Genomic DNA, 25909 nt, shown 5'->3' on the forward strand with positions numbered 1-25909 from the left:
ATAATGGTAAAAAAACACATCGGAACAATCACTTTTTTGCAATTTTCACACATCAACTACTTAGATAGTGATAGTTTTTTCAAGTAGAAAAAAGAAACAACTGAGTTTAGGCGTGTTTTTGATCGTTAAAAAGAGGGAGAAAAGAATAAAGGACATGCATAGTGTAGTGTGTAGAAAAGTTTCAAATTAGAGAAGCTTTTCCACTTGTTTAATAGTGTTCATGTCAGTTTGCGCACTCACCTCGAGTATTTTCTCGAGTCATCCTTTCCATTGATTGTTAAGCCACACCTCGTTGATTAAAAAAAAAATCATCGCATTTACTATAAGTTATAATGACAATTTTACGCCTTAATTCCAAACTAGTTGGGTTAGACAATATGAATCATTATTGATCATAACGTTTCATTTAACTTTGCCAATAATAATCTTGGGTTAGGTTGGATTAGCCCTTAAGGTGAATGCAAGTAGTGAACATAGTTCTTTTGAAGCGTCTTAGTACGTAGTTATCAAAGAGTGGGAGTAACGCAAGGACTGTTCCAAACTCGAATTTTCATAATACAGAATCACATTCACTATAAAGTTCATATTCCAAAAGGTGCATGATTAACAACAACAACATATCCAGTGAAATTTCAGGTGAATATGGACCTTAATCTATCACGTGAAGGTAGAGAGATTGTTTCCGAAGGAAAAGGTGCATGATTGAGATGTGAAAATGAACAAAGTAGCCCCCACTATGTTAACACTCCATTAGCTAAATAACAAGAAAATCACATGTCACATGAACTCTATGTTACAACAAAACAAGACAGCTAGAGGCCCAAATTCATTTGGCAACACCTCATAGAGGACACAAAAGATACCAACAGTGCCATGATTGAATTAGCATATAGCTAGTATAGTGAACATTTCAATAAAGTACCACATAGTACTATTGTCTGGCTATGTTGCTAACACTCTCTAAAATGTTATCACATCCATGTCAGATCTTCGAAAGTTGTACTACTTTTAGAGGATTCGACACACCTAATGACATTTTTTAGAGACGTATTAGTACTTCAATTACCACTTGCCTTTTGAGCTTGACACCATTTAACGAATATAATGAATATAATAGGATTTATGGCTACACAAACTGTTGAAGTCTTTTAGGTCAAGACTTCACCTTTGATGCATAGGCTACCGTGCTCTTTTAGGTCTATACACGACACGTAGACTCCTCGAACCATGACATACTTGCTTGTTTGAACGTAATTTTTTTCAACGCTACAATCAACAACACGATTATTTGTTATTCCTTATCTGATTTTTTAGTATGATCATGATCCAATAACAATTTCTGAATCATTGTACTTGCCTCCGCCTCTGCCACTGCCTCTGCCTTTGCCTCTGTTGCGCGATTTTTATTATGTGATTTAGCGTATGCCTCGAAGAACTCCCTGTTCTCTTTCTCTAACTCATTCCACACTGAAAAATATAAATAAGTATCACAATGATCTGTTAGGTATACAAGAAATGACATATTAGCAATGGTGTAGCTAAGATTGTCAGTTGAACATTCTTCATCGGAAAATAGTATTGTGCATATTAGCAAACATCATTATGAGCAGTGAATAAGTTAATATTCATCTGTTAACTTTTAATATACTATCAGGTTATCGAGAAACACTATACCATCTATAATTAGTGGGACTAGTAAGTTTTTAAAAATAATGATGGTTGCTTGTTATAACAAGTTAAAATATATTTAAAAAATTGAACAGTGTCGTTGTATATAAGTTAAATCCGATAGAAATATTACAACACTAACCAGTAACAGTGATGACAGATTTGATATTTGCATGCTTGGAAAGTGCCTCTATGCATTCCTCTTTAGTCATGTGAAAAATTAGACACTTTTCTATCAGGTGCTGCACCTAACATCAAGGACAATTAGGTTAGTACATAATAAAAACAAAAAACAAGAAAAAAATCCAAAATAAGTTCCCAATTTTCAAATACAAAATCAAGAATAAAGGTTGTCCCTTATTCCATGCATAAAGTGTTTCATGTTTATAAGTGGTCAAAAAATGGTCGCACCTTAAGAGGTTGTGTGATGTAGAAAGTCTACCATAATGTAACTATTAGTGACTGATTCAACAGCTTGAATCCTTGATCCATGACCTATAGGTCATAATTCACATGGTGACATGGAGACAATTTACCGTGCTCCAAGACTCCCTTTCAAATACAAAATCAAGAAAAAAGGACAGTCTGGTGGACGAAGTATCATGCGTTCATGAAGGGTCAAGGAAGGGTTGCACCCAAGGGTGTGTGAGTCTGGTGGACGAAGTACCCTGCGTTCATGAAGGGTCAAGGAAGGGTTGCACCCAAGGGTATGTGTTGTAGGCAGCCTAACCTGATGTAACCATCAATAGTTGATTCCACACCTTGAACTCATAAGTCATAACCTATATGTCATATAAAGACAACTTTACCGTTGCTTTAACATATATCACCCTTTCTAATATAGAATCAAAAGAAGGAAAACAAAAAAAAAAGAACCCTTGCTAATTCATTGAAGTATCATGATGAGAAGTTGGTGATCATAAATAAAAAATACTAGGTGAATTTTTTCTATTCGTCCAATTTTTGGTAAACAGAATTATTCGATACATTTATTGATGGGAATTAACAAGTACTATATAAAATTAATCAAGATGCACGCAAACTGATTCAGATACCACAATTATAAAAAAAAAAAAATAGAAATATGAATCTTTTAGTTACCATGTATATGTAAGAAGCAGGGGAATCCCCCATGATAAGTTTAGTAACTGATCTTCACAAAAAGCAACTTGAAGAAAATATTATATGAGAGATCAAATGCACAAGAATTATATTATATTGTATGATATAATATTATGATAAAACATGAATTATATTATATAGTGTACCAAAAGAGAAATGTAGTATTTTGTAGGGCCAAGAATCCCACGTGATAGATAAATGATAATTGGTGGAGAGAGGATTAGAGGAGATTTGTGAATGACCATATTTTTGTCTTTATAGGATTATTATCATAGCCAGCAGCATAGCCAGCAGCCTCCACTTGATAATTTTGTCCATCTATAGACAAATAATCCAAAAGTAGATACGTTTCGATGTATTAAGCTTTTGTTATGTGAAGTTCGCATATTAGGGTAGAAAGTTAGTAAAGATGGGAGTGTTGTCTTGTCTTGTAAAGGTTTAGGATTGTTAGTGTGTCGTAGTACTAGTCGTATCCTTGTAGTTCTAGTTATTATGTTGTTTATTGTGGTTCGATTATTACACTATTTTAATGTTGTTGTTGTCTCTTTCTTGCAGACTTTACACTGTTTTTCTTATTAACGATTGTTTTATCCATTGTTTTCTTCTTCCTTTCCTTGAATTTAATGCACTTGAGCCGAGGGTCTTTCGGAAACAGTCTCTCTACATCCCTGAGATAGTGATAATGTTTTCGCACACTATATCCTCCCCAGACCCACTTAGTGGAATTCCACTGAATATGTTTGTTGTTGTTGTTAAATTTCGGGAAAATAAAAGGACTATAAAGATTTATTTTACACAACATTTTTACAAGAGATTGTTTCCAAATATCAAACTCGTAATTAATTTTCTAATCACATAACAATAATATTATCAATTACACAAAAATAAAAATGTGGAATTTAAATAATACAAAAATAAGACCGACAACATGCTACGAAGCCGGAAATTAAGGTGTACTATTTCTCTCATTTTTAACTTCACATGAAATAAAGATGTCCAAATTGAGTTGTCAATGGGACAACTCCGTTCACGTGGGAACGGTACCTCCGTCCTACTGAAGCAAGAGACATAAATTTGACACAGGGGCGGAGCTATAGCCAAATAAATTTAATTGCATCCGCTTGATTGAAAACTATATGAATAGGAAGAAATAACTTTTTTGTTTTGTTGCTATAAATATATTTAACTGTGGAATTACTTTTGACACGAGAAGATTCTTCAACATGTTCATTTACTGTAATTTTGTAGAATCGGGATATGGAGAAAGATAGAAAGTATGCAAATTTTAGTATTTTGTCTTGTGGAGGTTAGAGAGACTATTTCTGAAAGATCCTCGAATCAAATTATGCATATCAAAGCATATTTAAAACAAAAGTAATGAAGACATCGCAAACAATAGAGAATAAATTCCAAAGCATACAGAAGAAACAATATCCACAATAAAATAAAATGATAACCGAATAAGCACTATAAAAATAAGTAGTAGCATAAATTGAGGGATCAAAAATTACAAGAATAGTGTTAATACTACTAGTATGCAAAGGAGAAACCTATCTCACTGGACAACAGATGATACTAAACTATCTGCTAACCTAATCCATAACCTTAATAACTTTTTATCTAAATTCATGTCTTTTAGTTAGTTAGAGGTGCATCATATTCTGTCTAATTAACTCTCAAATATGCTTTTTCAACCACATCTACTCCTCCTAAAGCTCACCACATCGATCTAAACCTATCTCACTAGACCACAAAATGATACTGAACTACCTACTAACCTATCATCCTAATCCACAATCTTATAATTTCTTATCTAAATTCATGTCTTTCATTAGTTGAAGGTGTATCATATTCTTATCTAATTAACCCTCATAGAGGCTTTTTCGACCACATCTACTCCTCTTGAAGCTCACCACATCGGTCTAAGCCTATCTCACTTAGACAAAGATACGCATCATATTCCATCTTAATTAACTCATATGCTTTTTCGACCACATCTACTCCTCTTGAAGCTCACCACATCGATCTAAACCTATCTCACTAGACAAGATACTATACTGACCTATCATCCTAATCCACAACCTCAATGACTAAACCAACCTATCTCACTAGACAAGATACTATACTATCCTAATCCACAACCTTAATGACTAAACCAACCTATCTCACTAGACAAGATACTGTACTAACCTAATCCACAACCTTAATGACTAAACCAACCTATCTCACTAGACAAGATACTATACTAACCTATCATCCTAATCCACAACCTTAATGACTAAACCAATCTCACTAGACAAGATACTATACTAACCTATCATCCTAATCCACTCACTAGACAAGATACTATACTAACCTAATCCACAACCTTAATGACTAAACCAACCTATCTCACTAGACAAGATACTATACTAACCTATCATCCTAATCCACAACCTTAATGACTAAACCAATCTCACTAGACAAGATACTATACTAACCTATCATCCTAATCCACAACCTTAATGACTTAGTTCATCACATTAACTCTTACACTTTCTCGACCACATCTACTCTCGTTGAAGCTCACCACATCAATCTAAACCATATCCACGACCTTAATAACTTGGTGGTTCATATATTTTAATATACTATTAAGAGAAATAAAATAAAATAAAAAGATTTAAGACTAGGTATTGGGGTGGGTGTTGGGAGGCCCGCACAAGTGAGTTCTGCAAAGTAGGCAGCGTCAACACTTGGCCAGCCTATAACCCCTCCATAAATTCTTGCGCCAAATTAAACACCAAAGTGTTAATTGATAAGCGCTGCGGCCGGCTCTCACCGCCCGCTTTGTTTTCCTTACTCATTAGTTTAAGGCAGTTTTTTAATTTCCTACTTTCTATCATTTATAATACTCAAATATCACTCATAATATTGCAACCTTCGATGTGGGATGGAGAATGAGTTGTAAATCTTAGTTAGGTAAATCGGTTTTATTCTTATAGTTATTTCCTCGCTTTATTTTGGTTGTTTTTAACTATAAGTGATTTCGAGTAGTTATCTTTTGAAAATAACCATTCTACCCCCACAAAGATAGGAGGGATAAGGTTTGTGTACATACCACTCTCCTAAGACCTCACTTGTCGGAAGGGAAGGATAGGTATGTTGTTTGCTTTTGAGTAGTAGCGGAAATTTATCTTTCAAAAATAGTTTTTTTTTTTACAATTAACACTTTTGGTACGTACCTTGGCCTAGTAAAAAAAGTAGTTCTCTTACCTATTTTCTGGTGTTTGATAAATAATTATAAAGTAGAGGTGTGGGGGTGGAGGCAGATGGGGTTGAATGATAGTTACGAAACTTATTTTCCTTACTTTCGTTAAGGAAGTCACTTTCCTGGTATCATGAACTTGCTTTTCTAGAAAACTAATCTTTTAAAACAAATTTGACTAACCAATCATGGGAAAATTGAAAATTATTTCCTCCATCTCGAACACACTCCTACAATTGTACAATATTAAGGTTTGCAATGCAAATTGAAATGATATCAACAATATGCTTTTCTTTTATTTCCACTGTGATGTACAGAAAATTTGCACTGGCATCTGATTACAAACTTGGGAAGAATGCATATCAGCCAGGAAAAAGATACTAATAACATATGATAAATAACTCTCTCTCTCTCTCTGTTCAAATAGAAAGGTAAGCTAATTACAGTCAATCAATCAATCAAACCAAAGTCGGAAAAAAATCGAATACATTATATAACATACATACTGATACATCTTGGAAGCAGTCTCCATCATCATGTCTTTTTTGACAGGAGTGGCTCGAGTTGAGGATTGGTGTCCTTGGAAAGAAGAGATTCGTGGACACCAGATTCGAGTTCAGGTTGAAAAAAATCGTCTTTCCTTTGATTGAGTAGCCTCTGGAACAAGCTTGGTTTGTTTTCTGCCAGAGAGTCGTGTGCCTTTGGAAATTCTGTTAACCGCTGAACATGCTGAAGACAAACTTGCACTGCATCATGAACTCGAACAAAGTACCACTCCTTGCCAATCAGATCAATCACACCAGCTTTAGCTAGGGTCAGTAGCACTTCGCGGTTGGGATTGGAAATGGCTAGCTGCAATACAACACATGGTATCGTTAGGCTGGAAAGTAAGTTCTAGGATATAGAATTTGGGATGCATATTTGTACAGTCTTAGCAAAAGAGAGACATTCTCAACCTGAATGTCTCGCGATTTATATTCCTGATGGAGCTCTTTCAGAGCTTGAACAGCACTGGAGTCTATATACGTAACAGCTGGAATAGACACATGAATTGTGTTTAGTATAATGAAACTAATGGCAGATAATAGTATGCTCAACCCCTAAAGCATTATAATTTTCTTCAGTTTCATATCAAATACCAGAAAATATTAGAACTGTATGAGACAGAAGAAACTTTAGCACTACTAAAACATAGCAAAGGAAATAGGATTGGTAAATTCATCATCATTTAGTCATTTAGTCATTCAGATTGTGCCAATTCATGGAGACTTACGGGCCATCTCAAGGATCACAAAATGAATTCTTGAAACTTCTGGTCCCCGACCTTTAGATTCCTCTTTTTCAATTTCATAATCCCGTAACCTGTGCAAGAAATAAAAGAGATTCACAGTGACATGTAGGATATAATTTGCTGAAAGCAATAGAACCTTAACAGTTTAGTCCATGCTTCAGTCTTCAGAAATACAGAATTCAAGGGAAAACTTGCTGTCCTAGTGGAAAAATAAAGAAAAAGAAAAGACAGTGTTCTCACCTGTCCTTTATGTAACTTGTGTTGGCAAAGTATATAGGTGCATCAATTCGAACAATCACAATACCATTATATGTATATGCTTCGGGGTATTGTTGAGTATTTCTGTAAATAGTAGTTCCAGGAAGACGCCCCAAGACAGCTGAAAGCAAGTCATGTCATAAAAAATTTCATTAATTATAAGGCATTGACCTAAAGGAAAAAATAACAGAACTTAGCACTGCGGTTTAAACATCAAGTACTTAATTATCTTGAAACTTTGCAGTAAACAACTATGGGAAAAGAAATGCTTGTAAGGACTGAAGTGTCACCAAGAAAATGAAAAATTTGAAAGAGGGGTGAGAGAAGCATCCAGATAAAACATTATATTGCCTGAATATTTAGAGGACACGGAGAGGCACCAAAGAATAGCAATGGCAACATGAAGAAGTCAATGATTCAACTACAGGATAGTGTTATGAAAAGCTTAAGAATCGTGCTGGCAATGTACATATATTAACTAAGTCAGTGATTCAATTACAAGGTAGGGACGATTGCAGGAACTTACCAATATGCGGATTTGCTGATTCATGGATAACAAAAGCAAGTGACACGCCAACCTGTGAACAAATGAGACCAAAAAAGTTGGCAAGCTGAGTTTATTCTTAAGATCATAAATATATTTTTCCAATATAGAAGTTATCAGCCAGTATATTGGAACTATTAACATCTTCATTACATATCATCAGGTTCTTTTTCTGGTTATAGAATTGGAGCAACAGGTATTTGTTTTGACTCCCATTATGTGAAATTTCAAAATAAAGAAGGCATTGGACTTCAAGCAAATACTGCATAACATTCAATTATCAATGAATTTAACTTCAAGCATTTCCTTCTAAGTGATTGTACTTTGACCACCATAAAATCAAGTAACTAGCAAGCAGGCCAAGCTCGTAGCAACAAACAGTTGGTTGAACAACAAAAGATAGTTCTCAGTTTATAGTTTATGAAAAAACTTTAATTGAATATCTAGAATGAAATTTTCAATATATTTAAGTCTGATTATAGATAGATACTAACCCCAACAAGGACACCAATCTCTATGCCTAGAAGCAAGGTTGTCATGCAAGTAATAGTCCATAACAGAAAATCTTTTTTGTCAACACGCCACAAAAATTTAGCCTCGTCATAATCCACCTGAAATGAAGAAAAATAGAAATAAGAATATAATTTTACAATCTGAACATGATATTTGCTGCAGTTAAAGTTCATTTATCTGTGCTTATAGTGAAATGCAGAATGTGGTCTTACTTGATCCTAAAACAGTCGGCACCTAAACAAGAATTTCATCCATGATGCTTCAAGGTTGTGAATATCTTACAGGAATGTGGTGTGCTTAGTGAAAGTAATTAGAAATAAACAAAGAAGTGGATAGGAGTCATATAAAACAAATAGGAAACTGATAACTAAGAGCTATTCAGGAAATTATAAATGCAAATCCTCAAATGAAATGATCCTTGACAGCGAAAGAGTATTACTTTCTCTTCAGCTTCCGTGTATTACTGTATGACTCGATATTATCTGATCATACAGCAATAATTCCCAGGGAAAATATCAATAGAGTGTCAGGACAATCAAACAATGAACTGGAAAATGCTCCTATAACACTTACTAATTAGCCTTGATGAAAAAAAGGGTAAGGATGCAGGATGTTTTTCCCTTGCTGGTCAGTATTTGACACCAATCTTTTTAAACATATAATGCAAAAATCCAAGCAAGCCAACTAGATTCATCAGAGAACTATGACATGATAAACCCAAATGAAGCATGATTGAGTAGTTGCTGATGTATTTAGTCAACTGCTGATGTTGTTAACTTCAACTAAAAGCTATATCTGGCAAATAAAGAAGTCCATTCAAAAGAATGGCACTCTGAAAGTATAAAATGGAACACATCATTTTGGGGTAGAAGATGGCCATACCAGTCCAATTACAGCAGATATCACAATCGCAGCCAAAGCACACTGCCACAGCAATACAAATAAATAAAAATAGTGAGAAGTGGAAAGTTTAAAATATCATAACAAAGACAGGAAATTGTCAAATGTTAAACACAAAAACTGCAAGCATGCAATAATGGAAAGATCTACAGTGTCCAACATCCTTTTGTTTAATCTTAGCTTAGAAATATAAAAAATGTATTTATTTTTCATATTTTATTGCCTTCGACCTTCCTAGATCGTTGATACAGGAATGCACTTAAATATGAGTTGTATAAACAGATAAAAGATGATTACATCTCTCTTTTTTCTGGACATGCTGAACTCCACCCTCACCCAACCACCCCACAAAAAAAAGTAAAAGAACAGGAGCTCAATAGTGGCTGTTTCCCCATTTTACCCCATATGGACTCAAACCCCCAATAGGTTATCCTCCCTTATCATAATGATAGTTATATCCCATAGCATACGTTACAAATTGGAGCCAAGATAGAGGCCAAGAGACTGAAAACATTGCTCCAAATGATGTGACAGTTGAAAGCAATCTAGTTACCGACAGTCAGGTCAGGTGAAAACTTTACACCTTCAAGCAAATTCCTTTACCTGAGGTATGTATTCAAATACAGGAGTCAAGAATAATAGTGCACAACCCATTATAATTCCCATCACAAGCCCTGATAAGCCCGTTTTCGCTCCACTTTCATGATTTACAGCTGATCTAGAAAAAGAGCCTAACATGGCATTAGGAAAGAGGAGCTTTGTCAGAAACCAGCTGGGAGAAATTTTGAAAAGATACAAATATGAAATTGATCAAGCCACAAATGATATTCCAAACTCACCTGTTGTAGGGTAAATTGAAAAGAATGAGCCACAAATGTTGGCCACCCCAAGACCAAATAACTGTTACAATAACAGAACCATAACAAGTTTAGTACAAAGTGTTCTGGTTTCACATGAGACTTTTTGTGGTTGTTATACAGTGACAATAGAAGGAGGAGAACGGAATGAGTAACCAGATAATGTTTCTTACAATTTGAGTGAAATTGGTCAAGAACTAGAATTTGATCAGAAGCTCTTAAAAAAACATTCAGCTAACAATGGAATTAAGGGAGAAAAGGAAAAGGTAAAATGTGCTAAATATGAACATTTAAATGTAAACTATCCAAATTACAAATATTTGGTGAAAACATATCACTTAACTCACACATTAAACAATAGATCTTGCTCAATCTCACAACAGACTATAGATAAATCAGACTTGTCCATAGAAAATAAGTGAATAGCAGTTCTTGAGGAGATGATCGAAAGTCACACACCTCTTGATTTGAATCCAACTCATATCCATTCTTTGCTGCCAGTGCCTTAGCAATCCCCACTGATTCCTATAATGTTGGTAACTAGTATCACCTATCACAAACAAATTGTCTAGAAAAGGACAGACAGTGAATGCTTAAATTCTTACTTACCAGGATAGCCACACCAGTAATAAGAACTGTAGTAGGGATCAAAGACTTTACATGACCGAATTGCTTTGGTACAGAAAATTTTGGCAGCCCCTGAGGTATATCTCCCACCTAAACCATCGGATAAACATCTTTATTATAGTGATAACAGTTCTGTCAATTCACATCATGCAGAGTAGGTCTTGCTGACCCTGTATGTCAGATGTTAAAATTAATTTATGCAACTATCCTTCTCAGTCCCATGTGAGGAAAAAAGTGGCAAATGTAACTGAAGTCGTTATTTCTGTGTTCTCAGACTTGGTCACATGTAATGTTTTTTAGGCTAATCTTAAACTCAATTCCTGCAGTTCAGGTTGAGCTTAATTCATATCGTTCTCACCAACGAAATTGAAGGTGGATGATAGATTTTCACAAAAGCTGTACCCAGAACAACAGCTGTGAGGGGACCAGCAGCACGCAGAAACCGCAAGTACTTCCTTGTTTTTCCCTGAGAAGAAAACATTTAAAACAAATGAAACCTTCATATTACCGACAAAAAAGTTTACAATACACATGAAAATGTTGCAAGCTTCTACCAGGTGCTTCATGGTCAGAAGAATAGCTAGCATCAGTGAGCCCATAATAAAAGGAGGCCATGAGAACTACAAAAGAAAATAGAATTAGTCGTTGAGACAACGAAAAATATCTTGTAGTGATTAAATAAAGAATTAACTGAATGACTTAAAAACAATGCATAATAGTTCTCTTGCCTTTTTTCAAATCTACTCCGGAAAAGGAAATAAGGAAATTTTGTTGACTTACAACTGCCTGTTTTGAAGTAGTTTCCAAGTCTCCAACAAAATGATTCAAAGTCCTCTTCGACGACACTCAGCACTTACCAGTGCCTAACTTATATTACCTTCATGTACTAGTTCTTTCAATGAATGTCCTTTGTCTATACATGATTGAGAGATATAGCTCTCCAAACCAATATTGTAGAATATTACCCATTTATACAATGTGATAACCTTTGACTAAAAACAAAAATCCACCCCAACATTAAGGTTTTGCAGGACATGAATCATCATAAAAGCTAAGTAGACAGTTATATCTGACATTGCAGAGAAAATTTTAGTTTCATGCTAGTTCTGGTCGTTAGTGAATAGTGTGTCGACCACCCAAAAGAAAGAAATCAAGTATCTAGTCTGCATACTTCAACCTAAATCACTCACATTTAAGTTTCTCTTAGCATGCATAAAGATGGAGTAACCTGCAAATATTTAATTCTGAGAAGTACCTTATCTACTCCAGAAATTATACTTTCGACTAGAGGTATAATTTTGCTGCTCCGTTCTATTTCATATCCCAAGAAATACTTTGCTTGGGACAAGGCAATGACAAAAGCGGAGGCGGTTGTAAAACCAGATATCACAGAGTGGCTGATGAAACGTATGATCCATCCAAGCCTACAGAGGAATGAAACTGGGAATGAGACTTTGAACAATTTCAGTCAGAAACAAAACCAATTTGCAGAATTTTCAACCAGCTCGTAACAGAACCATGGATTCAGAACTCATTAGAGCCCAACGTACATCAAAAGGCACATTATTAGCAACCAATATCAACTCTTTAAATTCTAAGCAACAAGTTTCCAATTCTTACAGGGACGGCGATATTTGCATCATACTCCTCTTAGGAAGTAAGGCCTAGCCCAGTGTTTAAGCATGGTCTATGTTACAATCCCCTTTGCTATGAATGGTTTCAATCAGTAGAGCCGGGGAATGGTGAACAAATTCTCCTAGAAGCTATAACTTTTGTGTGTATAAGAGATGATAGGCATGGATTCTCACTTTGACCACAAGAGAGTATGACAATCTAGATATTTCAAAGTTATGATAAGAAAGAATCAAAGCTTAAAGAAGAAATACCGTAACAGCGCCATTATGCATTCCAAGATGCCAACCATAAGTGCTAATAGTATAGCGAGCTCTGTGTATAACTTGTCTGATGGTTCAACTATGCTGCTCAAGACATTTGAGACTAGAAGGGACGTCAATGCAACTGGACCAATTGCAAGCTGACGAGATGACCCAAATATGGTGTAGACAAATATAGGGATGAAACCAGAATCTGTTTAGCAAAGGTCAGATTAAGAAAAGCTACAATTGTGAAGATTACTAAGTAAGCAGAAGATAGGTTTCGTAGTTATAAAGAATCAAATTAACATAGCTAGGAAACAAAGGTTCATAACAACTAGACATTCGAAAAACTCTGGAATGGTCATGGAGATTTTAATCCACACAGATTTTTTCTTCAGCTATGGATGCTAAATTAAGTAGGAAAGAAAACAGTGCTTCAAAGAGGAGAAAAACACCTTCTTATTTCAAAACAAGGAAAATAACCTCAGCACCTAATGCAGAGCTCAATATATGAATTCGAGATTTATTTCCATTTCAGCATAGTATTCAAAGGTGCCTTCATCAACATATCGAGAAGAGTATCTGCTTCACTTTTGTTGAAATGAAGAAAGAAACCTAAATAAGTAAATTATGCTCCAATGGTGTACTTACAAAGTCCATATATGGGTTGAAGCCCTGCCAGCTTTGCATAGGACATCGACTGTAAACATAACATAATCAGTTAAAATGAAAATGTATATAATTCATTCTCATTGAAAGACCAAAAGCGCCTCAATAAAAAGCACACTTGACAAGCAGTCTAGCATAAGATGATAGCTCATATAATGCTAAAGACAAACAGTGCGGACTAAGGACATTTTATCCAATCATCATTTTGATATTAGCAATTAATCTAAAAGATCCTAGTATCCACATGCTCATTCTCAATCAAAAACAGATAGAGAGGAGGACAAGTGAACCCAGCAGGGCCTTCAGTCTATAGTTCTATCACATCATCAATTATACTGTTTACAAATCATAAAAGTTAAAAGAGGAACCAGAGCTCCATTATCTTAAATCTATAAAATTGTTGAGAAAAAGAAAACAATTAAGAGAAGCGGAGACAGAAAGGTATGAACTGACTAACGATTAAATTACACAAATGAAATGCGCAGATATCCAACCTATCATCAACAGTAAGCTTATAACAAGAGGCAGATCTAGAATTTATATGCAATGGTGCATTGCTTAATATGTATATTTAGGAAAAGAGATCCTTCAATACTCTTAACACACGTACATTCACACTCTGAAACTGACACAGTACATACAACCACAGTTTATAAGCAGGATTCAATGTGTATAGCAAGAAAACCAAAAAAAAAAAAAAAGTACTCCCTCTGTAATCACTAATTAAAACAATTTTCATTTGACTACAACTTTTCAAATGTTTTCAAATAAATTGAATTATTAACTGTTGCAACTTATAATACTCTATACCAAGTTTGCAAATCTGTAAACTTTATTTCAAAAAGCTGGAAGAACTTTGACCTTGTCCCATAGAATGGGATTGAGAGAGTGATTAACTCAGCACTATCAACCTATGAATTCTATTACTACCTCTGTCTCATTTTATTTCGCACAGTTGAAATTTCGAGATTCAAAGTTCTAAACTTTTGACCGTGAATTCGAACAAATATGCTTCATACGGTAACAGAGATGACTAATTCAATTCATAATTTAAACAAACAATGAAAAAAAATTGTACCTGAGGAACAAGCATGATACCGACTGTGATACCAGCCATGAGATCAGATTGCAAGTACTCACGCACTTTATACGTTCGCATCCAACGATAACAAGGAAAAAATAGCTCAATCCATTCCTTCCATGTCATCCCCTTCATCCTCGCCTTCCATTTCGATACAACAGATGCCGAAGCAGACGCCGTCGCCGACGACGACGATGCCGTAGCAGACGGATGCTCCAGCTGGATGATTTTCACGGCACGGCTACCGCCGGTCGACATGGAAGTTGGAGAAGGAGAAGAAGATGAAGCGAAATCTACAGAATTAGTTGTTATAGCCGTAAGGTTTTGGGAGCTCGGAGAAGCGTAGGTTCTGTCCATGGCGGAGCACGGCGGCGAATGGCGGCGTAAGGTGGCTCCCACCGGGAAGTGTCAGAGAAGAAGAAAAATGGTGATTGGCGGAAAATCTATAAACTTCATTTGCCATATGATGACTGATGAGACTTTTAAAAACAATTTTACAAATCTGATTTAGGAATCTCGTTAATATTTTATTCCTTATTTTTTTATTTATTTCATATTCGATATTCTGTATTCGTATTAAAATTATACTAAAAATTCTCACTTTCGGAAAAAATATTTTTACCAAAAACGACTTCATGTTCGAGACTCAAACTCAAGAGTTATAAATCAGAACTTCTAACTAAAGATTAAGGATAATACCTCTATATCAACTCTTGATGGTATCGAAAAGTTATATTTTGGAATAAAGCATTTTTTTTTATCAGTGATGACTCAATTTTATGGCTCGAATATGAAACGTATGATTATGAATGGAGTTATATTTATGAGGTAAAAGTTATATGCAAACAACAATAACAATAACATACTCAGTGAAAATCCACAAGTGGAATCTAAGAAAAATAGAATATACGCAAACTTTATCACTACCTCTTGAAGTGATTGTTTTATCTACGGCTCAGAATATACACAAAATATTTATATCAAATTATATTAATTTATCATGATTAAGTTATAAATTGAGATTAAAATATTTATATTAGTTATAAGAGTGTATTTAAAGACATTCATCATGTGTTTATAAGTTTGGTATGGAAATTAATTTGTATTTTTTTACTCTGAATTTTATAGGAGAGTAGGTCATTTGTATATTCTTTATAATTCAATAGTTTTTTTTTTATAAAAATCTTTTTTATTTTTTGTTAGAAAAGAAAAAAAATATTTATTTAATTTTTTTATTTGATAGATTTTACGGATCTTACAGAAGAGGTGAAGTGACAAATTCAAAAGACAGGCCATGAATATCCACAAACGTCATTATCAATGTACTTTTTTACAATTTAAATTATTGAAAAGGAAATATAATGAATATAGATTGTGAATAAGTGTGGTAAATATATTGACGCCCTCGTAAAATTTTACTCAATATATTATTACTAAATTTAAACTACATCTTGAGTTTATTTAATTAAAAGTGATTAAGTATGATTAAATGAAAAAAAAATTGAAAATATTCAAGCTTGTGATATATTTATGATGTAAATATTAAATTGGATAAATTAGTTTGTCGGAATAGTACCACTAAAAATTATAATAGAGTTGATATGTATTCCTTTGATTTATCGTTAACAAGTTTTTTTTTGGGAAGAAAAAGAAGTTGAAATTTTTAACTTTATGAATTATAGATTTTAGAATGTAACTTCAAATATGAATAACTAACTTCTAAATTCAATATATGTACATGTTTAATAAAATATTATTTAAGCAAAAGTTATTTGAACTAGCCAAAATTGTATCACTCTATATTTGTCAGACACGAAATTAAAGATTTGAAGTTTATAGATTTACGCGGTAATCTCAAACTAATTTACAATATTATTAATTGAATTCACAAATAAATATTTATAACCATTAAGTGAAAGAAATTATTGAATTCCTTTTAAATGCATAGGTAAAACTTTGGATCCGCCCCCAATTAACATTGGATATGAAATTATCTTTAATAAGAAACGTTTTACTATAAAGTAAAATTTTCTAATATAAATTTGAATTAATCAAACTTTAAAGTAAGTGAATATTGAACATCGGGTAAAAAAAAAAAAGCAATCTTATCTGAATAATTATTACTACATACTAATCGATCAAGAGTGTATAAAGACACATGGTTGGGCAGGTTCATTCCCACTTGTATTATACACAAAAAGCAACAAAATTCATTTTCCTCATGGGGAGGGGGGCGGGGGGGGGGGGGGTGGAGACGTGCAAGAAATCACTTGCACGTTTAGCTTAATCATTATTTAATTAGATAGCTACAACAACATTAATAATATATTATATATTCAGTTTAATTTCAGGTGTAAAACCTGAAAAAGATAATGTATATATTGATATTATTTCTACTTTAAATGATAGGAAGATTGTTTTAGATAGGTTATTATCACCGAGTCATCTTAGTATAAGGGGGGTTAATTTAATTGACATTCATTAATTGAAAAATTACACTGTTTAATTAGATTAAAATTTAGTTTTATATACAAACATTGTATGTTAACTCCCTTCATTTTTTACATTTTGAAACTCCTAGTAAATTTTTTGGCTATGTCACTATCTTTGATTCAAGGCAAAACAATTCAAAGCAATTTGAAAAAAAGAAAAAAGAAAAGAAGAAATAACATGATAAAGCATTACGAAAAAGGAACAATAATTACAACAATACAATATAACGTAACTGAAGTAAAAGAAACAATAAACAGTAACAAAAAAAAGGAAAAAGAGAAATTACAAGAGTACTTCTACGGCAACTAATATAGAAAGATAAACGAGACAATAATACTCAATTATCTACTAACTTTCTATCTAAGATCATATTTTCAATAAACTATATAATCAGATATCTAGATTTCAAAATCATTTTTATTTATAACTTATAACAAAAGAATTGGAAAAGTTGTAAATCAATATATTGATTTTTATTCAATACATTGAATTTGACTTAAAGCTAATTTAAAATGATATCTATATTTTGCTAGATTAGATAAAATATATAAACATGGTATGCCTTTAATTTCTTTCTGCTGCCTCTTCCATTTTGGGCTTTTCCCTTCCAATTAGAGCCAATATTTTTAGAAAAGATTGGAAAGTTTGCTTGGCTTAAATGTAATTTAATACATCAAAGAGAATTTTCTACAAAATAGGAATTAAAAAAAATGTTTTTACAAGTGATGTAAGTAATACTTTTGGCCACTACTTAAAAAAATAATTTTAGAAACATTCAAAAAGACTTTTTAAGAACAACAGACAACTAGAAATGTTCCTTTATTTTTGGCAAGTAAAATTATCCAAAAAAAAATGTTTATCTAGATTTATTTTATTTTGTCCTTCAAAGTTTCTCATGAGACAAACTGAATTTGTTTCTAAATATGAAGTTTTACAAAAATTAAAAGAAGTCATTTATTAGAAATCATTTGGTATCTGGAAAATACACTAATTCAAATTCATGTTGCCCAATAGCCAATTTAAGAGGATAGTTCTTCCCTAAGAATTTCTCCAATTCCAAGGCTATAATCTGAAACCTTTAATTAAGGAGAGAGATTTCATCTTTTTCACCATATTCGTTATGATTTCGATTTGTTCTTTTTATCGTAATAATGTGAATTATACCTCTTAATACACAACGCAACAAAAAAACATCTGTATATGGTGTAAACATCAATTCAATGAACACATGATATATGTCTTCATATTAATATTTTATTTAGGGAAAAAGGACAAATATACCCCCGAATTATCGCAAATGGTATGCAGATACCCTCCGTCATACTATTGGGACATTGATGCCCTTGCTGTCTAAAAACTAGAGCATATATGCCCTTTACTCTAACGGAAGACTAAATAGGGACACGTGGCACAATCTTATCCGTCGATCCGATATTTAATCGGCGGATAAAATTATGACATGTGTATGTCCGTTAGTATAAAGGGTATATATGCTCTAGTTTTTGGACAGCAGGGGCACCAATGTCCCAAAAATATGACGAAAGATATTTACATACCATTTACGATAGTTTAGAGATATATTTATCCTTTTTCCCTTTTATTTAAGATCATTAACAGTCGATTATTCGTTCTCCCACCCAATAGTCTTCGAAAGCTCGACAAGGAATACCCACAAAAAAGTTAAAGGTAAATGGAGACCACAAAGGGAATTGAGCACTGTTCTTGAGGAGCACAATTGATGCAAAAGAGGGACCAGAACTGTAGTAGCATCATGCCCCATTTTAACTAAAAAAGTGAATTCACTGGGAAAGAACATAGTTATTAGTGGGCCCCATTTTAACAATTCTTTGTCGGTATTCAAAATTTATTGATTCCATCAATTCAAGTTTATATTACTCCCTCCGTCCTATTTTATATGGCACCATTTCCTTTTTGGTCAGTCCCAAAAAGTCACATTTTCTTATATGGTTAGTATTTAAAGGTACAAATGTTGCCACATAAAATGGGACGGAGGGAGTATTACTTACCATATAAGTAAAGTGCTTCTTAATAAGATATATCAGGAGCTAGCAAACTGAGGAATCATGGCAGATATATTATATGATTAAGCAGGATAAATTAACAAAAATATAATTCATAATCCCTGTTCTACCAGATAATAGTAGCTTTTCTTTTAAGAGCAATCACCAGATTGACCGATTTCGAATAGCATTACAAAGTTCACTTGTGGTATATAATAATAAGTACAGTGGTTAGAGAAGATGTTACCAATATCCGTTTGATTATAGGTATGCCTGTGCATGTTCAGGTTTGTGGCTGTATTCATAGTCGAGATGAACAAAGGCACGTTCGATCTCTGGCAATAATTCGAGCTTCTCCTGCAATGACTCGCCGATATCATGTGCCTCTTGTAAGGGCATGTCTGCAGGTAGGACGATATCAACTTCGACAAAGTAGTGAGAACCAAATGTATAGGCTCTCACTGTATCTATATGTTTTATGGCTTTGTGATGGTTCCAGCAGAGGTAAGTCAGCTTCTGTAGATATTCTGGTGCAGCTGCCTTACCGATAAGAGAGTTCACGTTCTCTAACACGGTCATTGACCATGTTCGAATGGTATACAGCGCGAGCTGCAGCAGATGGAAAATTGGTTAAAGCCACTAACATTGATTGAAGTGAGAGCATGAGCATTTTGGACAATATTTGCTTGAAGTTGAAAAAAGAGTATTTGGGAGTGAAAACAATTAATTCACTTGTAACTCCCCAAACCAGTTGTTCAATATTTCACCATTATTTCGAATACTGAAGTTCAGGATTTGCAAATATTGATGGCCAAAACATAATTTGCAAATATTGAAATGTTGTTGTATATGGCCAAACGGAAGAGCATCAAGGAGATGCAACTTACAATCATAGCTCCAACAGGGTCTATCCAGCCACTGAAGTAGTTAGCAAGCAATGCCGCGACTAGTCCAATAATGTTTGTGATAACATCGAAGAAATGATCCTGGGCATATGCTTTCACAATCTCATTGGTGAAAGACCGGCAATACAACACCAAAACTAGTTTCACCAAAGTCACAAAAACCATAATCCCGATAACCCATATCTCTTGCTCCTTGGTAAGGCTGAAATCAGACTCCTACAAATCCATGTAATATTCAACCAGACAATACAACATAAATATAACATAAACTTGGTAATATTAGGAGCCACGACTTACATCGGATATTAGTGTACGCATAGACTCCAGAATTATCTGCAGTCCCAAAGTCGCCATGACAGAAGCAAATACAAGGATTCCCTGTATCATTTTTCAAAGTTGAATTGGACCAGCTCCAAAAGAAGAAAAGAAAACAATCATACAATATCTCTATTCATGCATGTACGTTGCTATCACCAGATATGTAGGAATAATATAAGTAAAACTGAAAGTTAATACAGCGTTCAACTTGAACCCATCGGGAAACAAGAAATGCATTTTGAAGATAGCCATACACATGAACTTTGCTCTAGCTCCATGAAATATCAAACAATATGCAAAACCACTCAACTGAGTAGGATCAGCCAGCATGCAGGGTAAAACTTGTTTGCAGACTAGATCTTTTTCAACACAACAATCAGCAAAAGAGTGGAAGTTACATAGAGTCTGGATCTAAATCAAAAACTTCCTTCTTTTGTTTTTCTCTTGCTAGCAATAAATGATGGGAGAAGAAATCATATCCTTAGAATCATTTAATGTGAAAATGACAATATTCTAGAAATGGTTCTCTAGAAACAAAAGAAAAAACTCCTTCTTCCAAAGTATGGGCAATTTTATGGATGTCTAATGGTCAATAAACACCTCAAATATCAAAATAAGCTGATCATATTTACAGAGGGATCATCCCAGGATCCTAAGGAATTATGAACTGATTAAAACAAGGTGGTCAAATTTATCTGAACAGATAACAGAAACTAAATAGACAAGTATCTCCAAAATGGCAATTTACTAAGCACTATAGTAAAACTTCACAGAGGTACTTAACTTAATTCACAGATATTAGGAAAGATTATCTTCAAACGACCAAGCTAGAGAGCAATAATCCTCCTTCTGATGTGCTTCATAAGCTTCCTAACTAAAATGCAACTGTTATGATAGTACTACACCAAATTCATGTCCCAGACTAGTTACACTTGCTGAAAATTAAAAGAGCAAGTCCTTAATGTCAATTCTGATAATCCAAATGAGCCACAGGATAAATCAACTGCAACAAAAAATATGTAAGAACCCAAATGTAGCTCAAGTCTAGGATCCCTCCTTAGTTCTATTCAGATATTGGACCAGTAGAACATCAGGAGATGATGGGCTTTTTATAGGTAACCTCAGGAGATGATAATATTGAAACTATAGATGTCTATATGTATATACACCAAAGTACTACTAACTAAATGGATTTGAGGATCACAACTTAGCGCCAACACTATGGCTATCAATACTAACCTGATGTGGAAGAAAATGGTGCATATGGGTAGCTAGAAGCATCAGTTTCCACCATAGACCATAAACAGGGAATAGACCATATTCATCCCCCCCACAGTCCAAACAAAGCACCTAAATATTGTCAAATTACTAATAGACACTTCATATCTTCCTTCAGAACCACCCCCTCTCATTCTTCTTACTGTCAGCCACAGTCTGTTTTTTTTATCTCACTAAATTCACTATGACAAATCAGCTTCAATCTCTCTGTGGCCTTCCCTTCTGGTCTCATCTTTATCATCTCTCCTCCCTCCCTCCCTTGCCCAGTAGCCTTCCCCCAGCTTCACCTATATTCTCTCAACATTCTTTCTGTCTCAGCAACGTACTGATTTGGTTCTCCACTGAAGGTACACTAAGAAGACAACAATTGGAGAAAGTGATGCTGAAGATTTGAATATCTGTAGGTTATATTGTAGTCATGTAAGCTGTCTGCTACAGGTCATTATCATAATTTTGCACATTTTTTCTCCAACTTCTACATTTTGTTGTTGGTTAATATCAGATGGATTGTTATTGTAATTCATTTAATTTGTCTTAAATGAATTAACTTTGCATTTCTCGTGGTTCTTTACTTTAGGTGGAAATTAATTCTTTTGTTTCTGGACTACATTATGTCATGATTAGAGATTGATCTCAAGAAGAAGGCTAAGTTTCCTCTGCATCAACAAACAAAATGCATATTAAGGTTTACCATGAGCATCAACTAAAAATAGAAGAGAAAGTGTTTAAGGTCCCTCTAGAATCAAATGCCACAAGAATGCACAGTACAATTACCTTGTTAGAGTTAGACAACTTTTATTGCATGAACAAGCAAGGCAATAGTTATTAGATGCAGTCATGCACATTAACCAATAGCAACTGACAAGCGCAGAATGCAAATTGCCCCAATTAAAGGCTTAGGAAAGACTTGGAGAATAAAAGCAGTGGCACTAACCAAAGGCTGCATACGTTTCTTTCCGATAGGATATTGATACGGGTTTGGTGTCTGCATGGAGAAAGCTGTAAACCATAAAATGAAACCAGAGAGAAGATCAAGCAGTGAATCCAATGTGGATGCTATGATGGCCAATGAACCACTCTTCACAGATGCATATACTTTAGCGGCAAAGAGAACCATGTTTGCAATATTTGATATCCTAATGGCAGTTGTTTCACTTCTGGCCAATTTTTCCCTCTCTTCCTGTAAACAAATCAATTGACCCTGTCAGTCTATGCTTCGAGTCATTCATTTTTTTAATTATTAAAAGATCAGGCCAAGTTATATATAATAAGAGAAGAATGACTGCATACAGAGAAGGAACAAATGATTGGTTTTATACATATAGAAGATGGTCTTATACATATAGAAAAAGCAGATAAAACCGATCAAAACCTTTGACATCCCAGGTACAAAACCACGATCAGCCAAGGCATCCATTTCATTGAAGCCCTCGAGCATTTCCACTTGTTGCTGGTAGTACACAGCAATGTTGTCTTCTTGACCTGTAAGCACCAAAGATAAAAACACAAAGTGTGATAAGCCGTCCCTTCTACATGCATCTCTATAAAGCACTATAGCCTCCTCTAAGTACTAACCCGAAGAGTTGATGAAACCACTCATATTAATTAATCAAAGCTGATAACAAATTTTAGAAGTACCAAAATAAAGTTGCAGTTTCGTGGGCATATTTAACAATTCAACAGAAAATGTGAAAGTAGCCTCTCGAAACAATCTATTGACTGCCTCATGTCACAAGCAAACACACACACACACACACCCAACTACACATGTTCTATTACACTGACCTAAGAACTGCAGAGACATTGAGGAAACTAACGGATCCCTTGAACTCATGACCTTAATAGACTTACCTACCAAGTGCACTAAACTAAAGTTCCTTTCTTTTTTTCACTAGCTGAAGTAATGAACACATTAAATTTGAGTTCAAAAGCATATGTTCTTATTAAAGTAACCATCCAAAAAGAATCATCCCTCTAAATACATAATATGCCAATTTGCTCTAAGCCATTGAACTGGGCATCAAGCGTGTTCAATAGTCCACAGAACAATCAAAAAAAGCACAAAATATTGCTTAACATCTTCTGCAAATTTTAAGCCATCCATACAAGAATCTTATTGTTCTTCAAAAAATTGGACCCCACGTGGCAACAAATTGATGTATAAAAAAAGACTTCCCCAAAAATTTCACAACAGAATATCAATCAACTATTCCTCCACCCCTAATTAGTTGAAATCAGCTCTATAAATCCTCCATATTCATTCCACTCTACCTGAACAAGTCTCCATCGATTTCGCTACTCTTTATATCAACCTAATACAACTAATCAATAGAAAAACAACACCTCAAAATCTACTCCGAGTCGTAAAAAGTGAACCACAACAACCTAAATGGATGATTTACAGAGCTGGAGAAATTTAACAATCATGGAGGCCACAAGGAGGCTTATCTTTGTTCTCAGATGATAACTGCAGTTCGTCCTAAGCACAAGAGAATATCAATTAATCAACTATTCCTCCATCCCTAATTAGTTGAAATCAGCTCTATAAATCCTCTAAATACATTCCGCTCTACGTAAACAACTCTCGTTTGATTCACTAATCTTACAAATCAACCTAATACAACTAAACAACAGAAAAACAACACTCAAAAATCTACTCGTAGTCGTAAAAAGTGAATCACAACTACGTCGAAAGAATCAGTGAGCTCATAGAGACCACGAGAAGGCTTCTCTTTGTTCTCAGACGATAACTACAGTTCATCCTAAGCACATATCAAAATCAACTGTTCATCTATCCCTAATTAGTTAAATTCAGCTACCTAAACATGTTTCCGTTCGATTCACTACACTAACAATCAATCTAACACAATAACACAACTAATCAAACAAAAAACACACTCAAAAAACTACTCAACAACGACGAAGAACAAGTGAAAAGTTAAAAAATATTTACTCAATACACCGAGACAATCATGTAATCCATGAGGATGAGGTTTCTCTTTATTCTCAGACGATAACCGTAGTTCATCGAAGTTCAACCTCCATGACCTGTCGACATTGTTCGCCTCCATCAACAACAGCTGCTCTTCGCCGCCGCATTCTCCGCCGTGATCGCCGTCGGGAGGCACTAATTCCAACATTTTTCTCGTGAAAATGAAAAAAGAAAAACACTGGCCAACTTGTAATGAATACTATATGTACGCAATGGCAGAGTAGAGTAAATTCGATGAAAATAGAAGGGTGTTTTGGGTATTTTATGGATATAGTGGAGGTAGTTGTGGTCCTCGCAGTAAAGCTTGTGGCGGAACTTTTTTTGAACCGAAAAAGTGGAACTGATAGTTCTTCAAATTTACGGAGCGTGAGAACAACTCGCTATCCTATTGGTTGGAATAATAATGACGTGTCAGTGGGACCTATTTAGGTTGCTGAGCTGGCTGATGAGGTAGGAGAGATCATGACACGTGGAAGGAGAATATATTGTTAAATTATCTTCTTTTTAAATAATAATAAGTGCTTATTTGAAAAGTTAATTTTGAAAAAGTATTTCCTCTCCTCTGTCTCAATTTATGTGGTATTTTTTATTTTTCGAGAATCAAACGATTTAGGTTTAACCAAAAATTTACGCATGAAATTCGCAATTTTTTAAAATAAAATTTATATATTTGTAAACTACATAAAAAAATATTATAAGTCACAATAATTGAGAATTCAAAATATTTAAAAGATCTATGAAAAATTTACGTTAAAGGTAGATTTGTTTAAATCTCGAAATATGAAAAGTGTCACATAAAATGGGACAGAAGAAGTATTTGATAACTTAATTTTAAGAATATATGTAGTTAATATTAAAGGAGTAATTTGTACTTATCAAGTTTTTTAAAAAGTATATAGTGGAAAAGCTTACTTTTTTTTTATGATTTTTGTTTTCAACGCATCTATGTTCTTGCCTAAAAGTTTGGTTAAAATATTCTCATAAAAGTAGAAATAAAGTATGTGATCAGTTTCACCTTCGTCAAATTTTACATGCGAAAATATACTAAATATATTATTATTATAGTCTCCTAAAATATATTATTATTATAGTCTCCTAAAAGCATGATCAAAAACCTCAATTATCGAAAATAAATTAACTTCTTAAAAAATTGGAAACATATTTTTTATCTTTAAAAATTCAAAACTTTTTACTTACTTAAAAAAGGACTATTTTATCTTTAAAATTTAAATAGTTTAATTATCATAT

The 25909-nt window shown here is 34.0% G+C and overlaps 3 protein-coding genes and 1 non-coding gene across 6 annotated transcripts; all 4 read right to left on the reverse strand.

Annotated features, from left to right (window-relative positions):
* Positions 1-1096: 1096 nt before the first annotated feature.
* Positions 1097-2897, reverse strand: LOC125867822 (uncharacterized). Of its 2 annotated transcripts, none has more exons than XM_049548403.1 (3): positions 2770-2897; positions 1811-1910; positions 1097-1467 (listed from the first exon to the last, which is right to left on the reverse strand). In XM_049548403.1, exons 1-3 carry the CDS (start codon positions 2800-2802, stop codon positions 1292-1294), a joined length of 309 nt encoding a protein of 102 aa, XP_049404360.1. In that variant the 5' UTR covers positions 2803-2897; the 3' UTR covers positions 1097-1291. The 2 variants fall into 2 exon arrangements, with proteins under 2 accessions (XP_049404360.1, XP_049404359.1); XM_049548402.1 differs by having other exon boundaries at positions 1148-1467; positions 1811-1916; positions 2770-2891.
* A 2582-nt stretch (positions 2898-5479) lies between these two features.
* On the reverse strand, positions 5480-5649 carry LOC125869479 (U12 minor spliceosomal RNA). Its single transcript, XR_007446845.1, has one exon. It is a non-coding gene; the product is annotated as a U12 minor spliceosomal RNA (small nuclear RNA).
* A 659-nt stretch (positions 5650-6308) lies between these two features.
* On the reverse strand, positions 6309-15117 carry LOC125867063 (probable sulfate transporter 4.2). The gene is made up of 17 exons (XM_049547482.1): positions 14652-15117; positions 13556-13604; positions 12914-13115; positions 12283-12451; positions 11582-11647; positions 11386-11493; positions 11010-11117; positions 10860-10925; positions 10383-10443; positions 10147-10274; positions 9526-9567; positions 8625-8741; positions 8113-8164; positions 7569-7707; positions 7311-7399; positions 6994-7070; positions 6309-6889 (listed from the first exon to the last, which is right to left on the reverse strand). Exons 1-17 carry the CDS (start codon positions 15009-15011, stop codon positions 6572-6574), a joined length of 2151 nt encoding a protein of 716 aa, XP_049403439.1. The 5' UTR covers positions 15012-15117; the 3' UTR covers positions 6309-6571.
* A 4105-nt stretch (positions 15118-19222) lies between these two features.
* Positions 19223-24880, reverse strand: LOC125867520 (metal tolerance protein 11). 2 transcript variants are annotated; one of them, XM_049548051.1, is made up of 6 exons: positions 24623-24880; positions 23042-23151; positions 22604-22849; positions 20371-20451; positions 20056-20289; positions 19223-19777 (listed from the first exon to the last, which is right to left on the reverse strand). In XM_049548051.1, exons 1-6 carry the CDS (start codon positions 24807-24809, stop codon positions 19430-19432), a joined length of 1206 nt encoding a protein of 401 aa, XP_049404008.1. In that variant the 5' UTR covers positions 24810-24880; the 3' UTR covers positions 19223-19429. The 2 variants fall into 2 exon arrangements, with proteins under 2 accessions (XP_049404008.1, XP_049404009.1); XM_049548052.1 differs by lacking the exon at positions 24623-24880 and adding an exon at positions 23455-23624.
* Between the last annotated feature and the right edge of the window lie 1029 nt (positions 24881-25909).

This window comes from Solanum stenotomum, chromosome 6 (assembly GCF_019186545.1).
Source record: "Solanum stenotomum isolate F172 chromosome 6, ASM1918654v1, whole genome shotgun sequence".
Classification (NCBI taxonomy): Eukaryota; Viridiplantae; Streptophyta; class Magnoliopsida; order Solanales; family Solanaceae; genus Solanum; species Solanum stenotomum.